Source organism: Ornithorhynchus anatinus, chromosome 1 (assembly GCF_004115215.2).
Source record: "Ornithorhynchus anatinus isolate Pmale09 chromosome 1, mOrnAna1.pri.v4, whole genome shotgun sequence".
NCBI classification, from domain to species: domain Eukaryota; kingdom Metazoa; phylum Chordata; class Mammalia; order Monotremata; family Ornithorhynchidae; genus Ornithorhynchus; species Ornithorhynchus anatinus.
Genome location: NC_041728.1, coordinates 135,889,768 through 135,900,805, shown reverse-complemented (window position 1 = coordinate 135,900,805; position 11,038 = coordinate 135,889,768). Strand labels below are relative to the sequence as shown.

The 11,038-nt window shown below is 51.2% G+C and overlaps 1 protein-coding gene across 2 annotated transcripts in view; it reads right to left on the bottom strand.

The window, feature by feature from the left end:
* Window positions 1–3,015, bottom strand: part of PRKCI (protein kinase C iota) — a 74,018-nt gene extending 71,003 nt beyond the window's left edge. For both annotated transcript variants that reach the window (XM_029064226.1, XM_029064227.1), the window contains exon 1: window positions 2,846–3,015. In XM_029064226.1, the coding sequence (XP_028920059.1) occupies window positions 2,846–2,979 (134 nt within the window). In that variant the 5' untranslated portion in view covers window positions 2,980–3,015. The remainder of the gene's footprint in view (window positions 1–2,845) is intronic.
* Window positions 3,016–11,038: the final 8,023 nt, after the last annotated feature.

Below are 11,038 nucleotides of genomic sequence, written 5' to 3'. Positions count from 1 at the left end.
ATTTTATAATAGGCAACTTGAGATTCTCCTGTGCACTTTAAGTTCCCTTCTACTTTGACCGAACTGTTCAGGAATGTGGGGCCATGCAGTGTACTTTCAATGGTTTTTTTTGCCTTCCAATGAACTTCTACAGTAAGTTATAAGCTTCCCTAGCCTAATAATTTAAGTTACTTCAGGGCAGGGGATGTGTACTTTGGCTCTGTACTACTCTCTCACGCATTTGAGAAGCAGTGTGGCCTAGTGGATAGAGCATGGGCCTGGGAGTCAGAAAGACCTGGGTTCTAATGCCGGCTCCGCCACCTCTTCTGCTGTGTGACCTTGGGCAACTCCCTTCGTTTCCCTGTGCCTCGGTTACCTCATCCGTAAAACGGGGATTAAGACTCTGAGCCCCATGTGGGACATGGACTGTGTCCAACCTGATTAGTTTGTATCTACCTCAGGGTTCTAAACACTGGGGTAGATCAACTAATCCCATATGCCTGGCACATAAATACCATGAAAAAAAGCACTTAGTACAGCGCTTTGCACTCGGCAAATATTTTAAATTTATGTCACTGTATGACACTCTTAAAGTTTCCAATTTCTAAAACATCAAAACTGTCATCTGAAGAAAGGTGATAAATTGTGGGAAGGTCCCCATTTTAAGAGAAGGAAAAAAACCTACACATAAATCTACATAATATGTAAAAATACCCCCTAATAAAATATATTGAATAAGGATTTTTTTTCTTGAAAGTAAGGAAGCACTTAGGATGCCAACCCAGACAAAAAAATTGCAAACAAGACATTGAATTTACATCCCACACCAGGCATATCTGTTGTTCTCCTTTTTACCCTGTGGTTCCTCATCCCAAAGCCCTGAATCATAACAGTGCCAGGGAGGGTCTCACTAAAATCAGGGGAGAGAGGAACCGTGAGGAGACTCAAACATCTAACACATGAGAAAACTCAATCGTTTCACATGAAAACAAAGTTGCTGAAAAGGTTACCAGAGAAAGGCATTCAAGCACACTTCACTCAATCTTCCAAGGTCAGATCAGAAGTAAATACAATAAAGAGGAGTTGCAGGAGTAAGTTATCAAAATGTCTTCAAGGCCATACTCCTGCCGAAACCATCGTCTAGCGAGGGACGAATGCTAAGAGTCTCTGGAATGGAGCCTGACCGACTCCTCTTCTCACTCTATACCCCGGTAGCCAATTTCAGTGGCCATGATAATAATAATAATTACATTTGTTAAGCGCTTTCTATGTATCAAGTGTTGTTCTAAGCACTGGGGTAGATCAAGATAATCCCCATCTATCTTCATCGGTCCTTTTCAATACCCGCCGTACGTAGTCTCCAGTCCACCTCACCGGTCCCCAGAAGAAGCTCTGCGTGCCCAAAAAGTTGCTCTGACCTGGAGCTGTCCCCAAGCCTCCCCCAGCCTGTCCGGTTGAGAAGTTCACTGCCCGCTCACTAATTTCCTGGCTTTAATGTCAGCTCCAGTTCCTGCCAAACTAGGGGCTCACCCTCCATACCCCTGCACTCAAGGCCACGCCCTCACACATCCCAACTCCCACATTTCCCCATGATGTGGCTCCCGCTCAACAGCATTCCCCTTCCCTCACGATCCCACCTAGGGTTCCCTACACCCAACTCAGCCCTCACCCTTCCACCCAACTCTGCTCCCACGTCCCCACCTTTCCACCCAACTCTTCCCCCACACCACCACCTCCCCATCCAATCCTTGCCCCAGCCTCCCACCTTCCCATCCGATCCTTGCCCCAGTCTTCCAGCTTCCCACCCGGTCCTTTCGCCAGCTTCCCTCCTTCCCACCCAGTAATAATAATAATGGCATTCGTTAAGCGCTTACTATGTGCAGAGCACCGTTCTAAACTCCGGGGGGGAATACAAGGTGATCAGGTTGTCCCACATGGGGCTCACGGTCTTAATCCCCATTTTATAGATGCGGTAACTGAGGCTCAGAGAAGTGAAGTGACTTGTCCAAAGCCACACAGCTGACAAGTGGCGGAGCCGGGATGAGAACCCATGACCTCTGACTCCCAAGCCCGGGCTTTTCCACTGAGCCACGCTGCTTCTCATAAGCAGCCACCCAGTCCTTCCCCCACCCTTCCACCTTCCCACCCAATTCTCCCTTCTACCCTCCTCCTTTCCCATCCAATCCTTCCTCCAGCCTCCCTGCTTCCCACTCAATCCTTGCCCCACCCTCCCACTCAATCCTTCCCCCAGCCTCCTACTTTCCCATCCAATCCTTCTCCCAGCCTCCCTCCTTCCCACCCAATCCTTCCCCCACCCTCCCACTCAATCCTTCCCCCAGCCTCCCACCTTCCCACCCAATCCTTCCCCCACCCTCCCACTCAATCCTTCCCTTGGCCTCCCACCCAGTCCTTCCCCCAGTCTCCCACCTTCCCACCCAGTCCTTCCCCCAGCCTCCCTCCTTCCCACCCAGTCCTTCCCCCAGCCTCCCTCCTTCCCACCCAGTCCTTCCCCCAGCCTCCCTCCTTCCCACCCAGTCCTTCCCCCAACCTTCCCCCTTCCCACCCAGTCCTTCCCCCAGCCTCCCTCCTTCCCACCCAGTCCTTCCCCCAGCCTCCCTCCTTCCCAACTAGTCCTTCCCCCAGCCTCCCTCCTTCCCACCCAGTCCTTCCCCCACCCTTCCACCTCCCCACCGAGTCCTCCCTTCCAACTCTCCCCCGCTCCCCCTCCATGCCCCTTCCCGGGCTCAGTGTGCAGAGCCCTGCCCTCAACGCTGGGGCCGGGGCTCACGCCCGCCCCCATCAAGACCGAGCGCAGCCCGTGGGTGCAGAGCAGTGCCCTAAGCGGTGCGGCGGGCCGTGCACTCACCCTTTGTAGTAGGCTTTCACCCGGACCTGGTGCGTGTGGTCACCCCCGCCGCCGCCGCCGCCGCCTCCTCCTCCTCCCGCCGGGGCCGGGTGGGTCATGGTGCCGGCGGCGGTGGCGTCCCGCTGGGTGGGCATGGCCCCCGGCCCCCGGCCCGCAGCGCGCTCCGCCCGCCCGCCCGCCGCCGCCTCCGCAGCCCCGCCCCCCTCCGCCCGCACATTCCACCGGCGGGGGGCGGCCGGGGACACACCATCTCCATCACGGGGGGGATCCCCCTCTCCCCCACCTTCCGACACGCCCTTAAGACCCGCTCCGCGCGCACGGGAAAAAGCGGCCCCGTCCCCTGTCCCGTCTTCTCCACCCCGTCCTCGCGGATCTACCCTTGTCACCCGGCGGGCCGTGGCCGGAGCGGCTCTTCGCAGCGTCGGTCCCCCTCCCCCCGCGCCCCAGATGGTTGACGCCGGCCCCGCCCGGGAATGGGTCGGGGCCGCGCGAGGGGGATTGTGGGAGATGGAGTCCCCGACCCTCCCCCCGCGGAATGCTGGGAATTGTAGTCCCTCGGGCCGGTCCTGGGCGGGACGCGGCTGCGGGGGAAGGCGCCCTTCGAGGCTTCGTTCGCCCGCTGGCCTGCCGTCCACCGGACCTATTTATTGAACGCTTTCCATCTAATAATAATCATGTTGGTATTTGTTAAGCGCTTACTACGTGCAGAGCTCTGTACTGAGCGCTGGGGGAGAGGCAGGGTCATCAGGTGGTCCCACGTGGGGCTCCCAGTCTTCATCCCCGTTTTACAGATGAGGCCACTGAGGCCCGGGGAAGTGAAATGACTCGCCCACGGTCACCCGGCTGACAATGGGGAGAGCCGGGATTCGAACCCATGACCTTTGACTCCCAAGCCCGGGCTCTTGCCACTGAGCCACGCTGTAGACAAGCACTCTTGTCAGGCGCGGGGGATTGTTATAATAATAATGACGATGGCATTTGTTAAGCACTTACTATGTGCAGAGCACTGTTCTAAGCGCTGGGGAAATAATCATAATAATGATGGCATTTGTTAAGCGCTTACTATGTGCAGAGCACTGTTCTAAGCGTTGGGGTAATAATCATAATAATGATGATGGCATTTGTTAAGCGCTTACTATATGCAGAACACTGTTTTAAGGGCTGGGGTAATAATTATGATAATAAGGTTGGCATTTGTTAAGCGCTTACTATATGCAGAACACTGTTTTAAGGGCTGGGGTAATAATTATGATAATAATGATGGCATTTGTTAAGCGCTTACTATGTGCAAAGCGCTGTTCTAAGTGCTGGGGGGGCGAGACAAGGTAATCAGGTCATCCCACATGGGGCTCGCAGTCTTCATCCCCATTTTAAAGATGAGGGAACTGAGGCCCAGAGAAGTGAAGTGACTTGCCCAAAGTCACCCAGCTGGCAAGCGGCAGAACTGGGATTTGAACCCCTGACCTCTGACTCCCAAGCCCCGGCTCTTTCCACTGAGCCACGCTGCTTCTCTGGCAGCACGCCCATAAGTGGTTTTCAAACGGGAAGGCGCACAATTTAAATCTGTCCCATCTTCAAGGATAGACTATTTCATCTAAAGAGCCTGGGCTTGGGAGTCAGAGGTCATGGGTTCGAATCCCAGTTCTGCCACCTGCCAGCTGTGTGACTTTGGGCAAGTCACTTCACTTCTCTGAGCCTCAGTTACCCTGTCTGTCAAATGGGAATTAAAACTGTGAGCCCACGTGGGACATCCTGATCACCTTGTATCCTCCCCAGCGCTTAGAACAGTGCGTGTATCTGGGACATACAGGGTAATCAGATTGTCCCACGTGAGGCTCACAGTCTTCATCCCCATTTTACAGATGAGGGAACTGAGGCCCAGAGAAGTTGAGTGTCTTGCCCAAGGTCACACAGCTGACAAGCGGCAGAGCGGGGATTCGAACCCATGACCTCTGACTCCCAAGCCCGGGCTCTTTCCACTGAGCCATGCTGCTTGTTATGCTTTTGGTCCTTTTTGTAGCGCCTTGCTACTAGATCAGGCTGCCTCAAAGTTGCCCACTTGAGTTGAAGGAGCACAAAATGGAAAAGCCTTCAGGAATGTAGATTATAAGGTTTTAGGTGGGTTTTTTTTTTGCTTTGCTTTCTAGACTGGGCAGAATTGTGAGACTTGTGCAGTTTGTGATTATTTCCTGCTAGATAATAATAAATAATAATAATGATGGTATTTGTTAAGCGCTTACTATGTGCCAAGCACTGTACTAAGCGCTGGGGAGGATACAAGGTGATAAGGTTGTCCCCCGTGGTCTCACAGTCTTAATCCCCACTTTACAGACGGGGTAACTGAGGCCCAGAGAAGTGAAATGACTTGCTCAAAGTCACACAGCTGACAGGCGGCTGAGCCGGGATTCGAACCCATGACCTCTGACTCCCAAGCCCGGGCTCTTTAGAAGAAATAGTCTATCCTTGAAGATGGGACAGATTTCGATTGTGTGCCTTCCCCTTTGAAAACCACTTAGGAGCGTGGCTCAGTGGAAAGAGCATGGGCTTGGGAGTCAGATGTCATGGGTTCTAATCAGTGGAAAGAGCACGGGCTTTGGAGTCAGAGGTCATGGGTTCGAATCCCGGCTCGGCCACTTGCCAGCTGTGTGACTGTGGGCAAGTCACTTCACTTCTCTGGGCCTCAGTGACCTCATTTGGAAAATGGGGATAAAGACCGTGAGCCCCACGTGGGACAACCTGATTCCCCTGTGTCTACCCCAGCGCTTAGAACAGTGCTCGGCACATAGTGAGCGCTTAACAAATACCGACGTTATTATTATTATTAATCCCGGCTCTGCCACCTGTGTGCTGTGTGACCTTGGGCAAGCAGCTTAACTTCTCTGTGCCTCAGTTACTCATCTGTAAAATGGGGATTAAAGCTGTGAGTCCCACGTGGGACAACCTGATTTCCTTCTATGCACCCCAGTGCTTAGAACGGTGCTCAGCTCATAATAAGCGCTTAACAAATGCCATCATTATTATTATGAAGTAGATGCTCAATCGATGCTGCTCCTATTTCTAGTAAAAGAAGAAGAATCCGTTGATTAGCAGTGGTAGGTTGGGATTCAGAAGCCTCACTACTGTGCCAAAATCAGTGAACTGTACTGTCTAAATAATCGTTAATAATAAATGAGATGATTGGAATTGAGGGCCGATTTGGTGAATTGGCTTGAAAATGAAAGCTGCTTGGCGAGTCTTCGGAGCTGATTCTGAATCACTCTGAAAAGGAAACTTTCTTCAAGTCCCAATAGGGGAAGAAGGCAATCGGTAGAACGGAGTCCATCACGCTGAACGGTCAAAAGCATGAAGATACTGTATTAAGTATCTTCTCTCCGGAGGAGTTTAAAATGACCTGAGCTTCGAAAAAGATACTCTCAGGTATGATAACAGCCACCAGTCTTTAAGGAGCAGTGTGGTCTATTGGAAAGATTATGGGCCTGGGAGCAAGAGGATCTGCGTTCTAATCCCCTTCTCCTCCACACTTTATCTCACCTCGGCTTCACGGACCCCGTCCTCTCCCGGTTCTCCTCTTACCTCTCTGGCCGGTCATTCTCGGTCTCCTTCGCTGGAGCCTCCTCCTCCTCCCATCCTTTAACTGTTGGAGTTCCTCAAGGGTCAGTTCTCGGTCCTCTTCTGTTCTCCATCTACACTCACTCCCTCGGTGAACTCATCCGCTCTCACGGCTTTGACTACCGTCTCTACGCAGATGACAAGCAGATCTACATCTCCGCCCCCGTCCTCTCCCCCTCCCTTCAGGCTCACATCTCCTCCCGCCTCCAGGATGTCTCCATCTGGATGTCGGCCCGCCACCTAAAACTCAACATGAGGAAGACTGAGCTCCTCATCTTCCCTCCCAAGCCCTGTCCTCTTCCTAACTTCCCTGTCACTGTGGATGGTACGACCATCCTTCCCGTCTCTCAGGCCCGCAACCTCGGTGTCATCCTTGACTCGGCTCTCTCATTCACCCCACGCATCCGATCCGTCACCAAGGCCGGTCTCACCTTCACAATATCGCCAAGATCCGCCCTTTCCTCTCCATCCAAACTGCTACCGAACTGGTACAAGCTCTTCTAATATCCTGACTGGATTGTGTCAGCCTCTTCTCGGATCTCCCTTCCTCCTGTCTCTCTCCATTTCAGTTTGTACTTCACTCTGCTGCCCGGATCATCTTCCTCCAGAAACGCTCTGGGCATGTCACTCCCCTCCTCGAAAATCACCAGTCGTGGCCTATCAACCTTCGCACAAAACAAAAACTCCTCACTCTTGGCTTCAAAGCTCTCCATCCCCTTGCTCCCTCCTACCTCTCCTCCCTTCTCTCTTTCTACTGCCCAGCCCGCACGCTCCGCTCCTCTGCCACTCACCTCCTCACGGTCCCCCCTTCGCGCCTGTCCCGCCGTCGACCCCTGGCCCACGTCCTACCTCTGGCCTGGAACGCCCTCCCTCCTCACCCCCGCCATACTAACTCTCTTCCCCTCTTCAAAGCCCTCGTGAGAGCTCACGTCCTCCAGTGTGAGCCCTCCACCTTTCCCTCTCTTCCACCTTTCATTCATTCAATAGTATTTATTGAGTGCCTACTATGTGCAGAGCACTGTACTAAGCACTTGGAATGTACAATTCGGCAAACAGAGACAAGTCCAGCCCATTGACGGGCTCACAGTCTAATCGGGGGAGACAGACAGACAAAAACAATAGCAATAAATAGAATCAAGGCGATGTATGTCTCATTAACAAAATAAATAGGGTAATAAAAATATATACAAATGAGCAAAATGAACACAGTGCTGAGGGGAGAGGAAAGGAGAGAGGAAGGAGCAGAGGGAAAGGGGGGGGAAAGGGGGCTTAGCTGAGGGGAGGTGAAGGGGGGGCAGAGAGGGAGCAGAGGGAAAAGGGGAAGCTCAGTCTGGGAAGGCCTCTTGGGGGAGGTGAGCCCTCAGTAGGAATAATGTTAGTATTTGTTAAGCGCTTACTATGTGCAGAGCACTGTTCTAAGTGCTGGGGTAGATACAGAGTAATCAGGTTGTCCCACGTGAGGCTCACAGTTAATCCCCATTTTACAGATGAGAGAACTGAGGCCCAGAGAAGTGAAGTGACTTGCCCACAGTCATACAGCTGACAAGTGGCAGAGCTGGGATTCAAACCCCTGACCTCTGACTCCCAAGCCCGGGCTCTTTCCACTGAGCCACGCTGCTCCCCCCATTACCCCTCTCCTGCCCTCTGCTCTTCCCCCTTCCCCTCCCCTCAGCATTGTGCTCATTTGTATATATTATTTATTACTCTGTTTATTTTGTTAATGAGGTGTATAGCTCCATGATTCTATTTATCTCGATGATGTTGTCTTCCTTTGCTTTGTTCTGTTTTGCTTTGCTCTCTGTCTTCCCCGTTTAGACTGTGAGCCTGTCGTTGGGCAGGGATAGTCTCTTTCTGTTGCCCAATTGTACATTCCAAGCACTTAGTACAATGCTCTGCACATAGTAAGCGCTCAATAAATACAATTAAATGAATGAATGAAAAATCCCAGCTCTGCCACTTCTCTGCTCTGTGACCTAGGGCAAGTCACTTGGCTTCTCTGTGCCTCATTTCCCTCATCTGCAAGATGGAAATTCAATGCCTGGTCTCTCTCCTCCTTAGATTGTGAGCTCCATGAGGGACCTAATTATCTTTTATATGACCCAGAGCTTAGTACAGTGTTTGGCACCTAGTCAGCACTTAACAAATACCACATGATTATTACTAATGTTATTATCATTGTTAATAATAATAACAAATAGACTTATTGCCTATTCACTCTATTCCTGTTGACTCCTCTCATTCAACCCACATATTCAATCACTAAATCCTGTCATTTCAATCTTCACAAGATCGCTAAAATCCACCCTTTCCTCTCCATCCAAACTGCTACCATGTAATTCATTCTTTCATTTGTATTTATTGAGCGCTTACTGTGTGAAGAGCACTGTACTAAGCGCTTGGAAGGTACAATTCAGCAACAGATAGAGATAATCCCTGCCCAACAACAGGTTCACAGTCTAGAAGCGGGGAGACGGACAATAAAACAAAACAAAGTAGATAAATAGAATCATAGATATGTACACAACATTAATAGAATAGAGTAATAAATAATATATACAAATGGTTTGGAGAGGGGAAGGGGGTAGAGCGGAGGGAGGGAGTAGGGGCAGTGGAGAGGGGAGGAGGGGCAGAAGGAAAGGGAGGGCTCAGGCTGGGAAGGCCTCCTGGAGGAGGTGAGCTCTCAGTAGGCCTTTGAAGAGGGGAAGAGAGTTTGGTAGATGTGAGGAGAGAGGACATTCCAGGTAAGAGTTAGGACGTGGGCCAGGGATCGACGGTGGGATGTACAAGAATGAGGGACAGTGAGGAGGTTAGCGGCGGCAGAGGAGCGGTGTGTGCGGGCTGGGCTGGAGAAGGAGAGAAGGGAGATAAGGTAGGAGGGGGCCAGGGGATGGAAAGCTCTGAAGGCAATAGTGAGGAGTTTTTGTTTCATGAGAAGGTTGATAGGCAACCACTGGAGGTTTTTGAGGAGGGGGGTGACTTGGCCAGAGCGTTTCTGTAGAAAGATGATCCGGGCAGCGGAGTGAATTATAGACTGGAGTGAGGAGAGACAGGAGGATGGGAGATCAGAGAGGAGACTGATGCAATAATCCAGTCGGGATATTATGAGAGATGGGATGTTGGGATGTTATTCCAAGCACTTATCCTATCCCTATTTTTTAAAAACAGTTCAATCCATGTCTTCCCATTCCTCAGGATCTTCCACCAGTTTCCCATCCGCCCCTGTATCAACCAGAAACTACTTACCGACGCTTTTAAAGCTCTCCCTCGGATTGCACCCACCCGCCTCACCTCCCTGATCTCCTACTTTAGCCCAGACCACACATTTTTGCTCCTCCAGCACCAGATTGCTCACTGTGCCACAGTCTCGTCTATCTCACCACCGACTCCTTTCCCACATCCTCCCCGTAGCCTGGAACCCCCTCCCCCTCCACATGTACCGGGACACCACTCTCCCCATCTTCCTAGCCTTATTGAGGTAACATCTTCTCCCAGAGGCCTTCCCTGATTTAGGCCTCTTTTCCCCAGCTCCCTTTCCTTTCTGCTTTGTCTGTGCACTTGTCCGTGACCCTAGACCATCTAGACTGAGCTCGTTGTGGGCGGGAATGTGCCTGTTTATGTAGTTCCTTGATTGTAATAAGTTCCTTGTGAGCGGGAATATTTCTACCCACTTTCGTTCAGTCATTTTTATTGAGTGATTACTGTGTGTAGAAGACTGTACTGAGCGATTGGAAGAGAACAATATAGCAATAAGCAGACACATTCCCTGCCCACAATGAGCTTACCCACTTGTACTCTCCCAAGCACTTAGTAAGTGCCCAATAAGTACCATTAATTGATCATGATATAGGTATATATAATAATGATATTGTATATATATGTACACTATATTTATATTATGTGTAGGCTGTCCATCACCTTGCACCCTCCTACCTCTCCTCCCTTCTGTCTTTCCACCGCCCACCCCGCACACTCCGCTCCTCTGCCACCCACCTCCTCACCGTCCCCCGTTCTCGCCTATCCCGCCGTCGACCCCTGGGCCACGTCCTCCCGCTGACCCGGAACGCCCTCCCTCCTCACCTCTGCCAAACTCATTCTCTTCCCCTCTTCAAAACCCTACTTACAGTTCACCTCCTCCAAGAGGCCTTCCCACACTGAGCTCCCCTTCTCCCTCTACTCCCTCTTTTCCCCTATCTCCCTCTGCTCCTCCCCCCTCCCTTCCCATCCCCTCAGCACTGTACTCGTCTGTTCAACTGTATATATCTTCATTACCCTATTTATTTTGTTAATGAGATGTACATCGCCTTGATTCTATTTATTTGCTATTGTTTTAATGAGATGTTCATCCCCTCGATTCTATTTATCGCCATTGTTCTCGTCTGCCCGTCTCCCCCGATTAGACTGTAAGCCCGTCAAAGGGCAGGGACTGTCTCTATCTGTTACCGATTTGTCCATTCCAAGCGCTTAGTACAGTGCTCTGCACATAGTAAGCACTCAATAAATACTATTGAATGAATGAATATACATACATACATGTATGTACACATGTATGTCCTTCATATTTGAAAACACCACTGACAGTGAGGT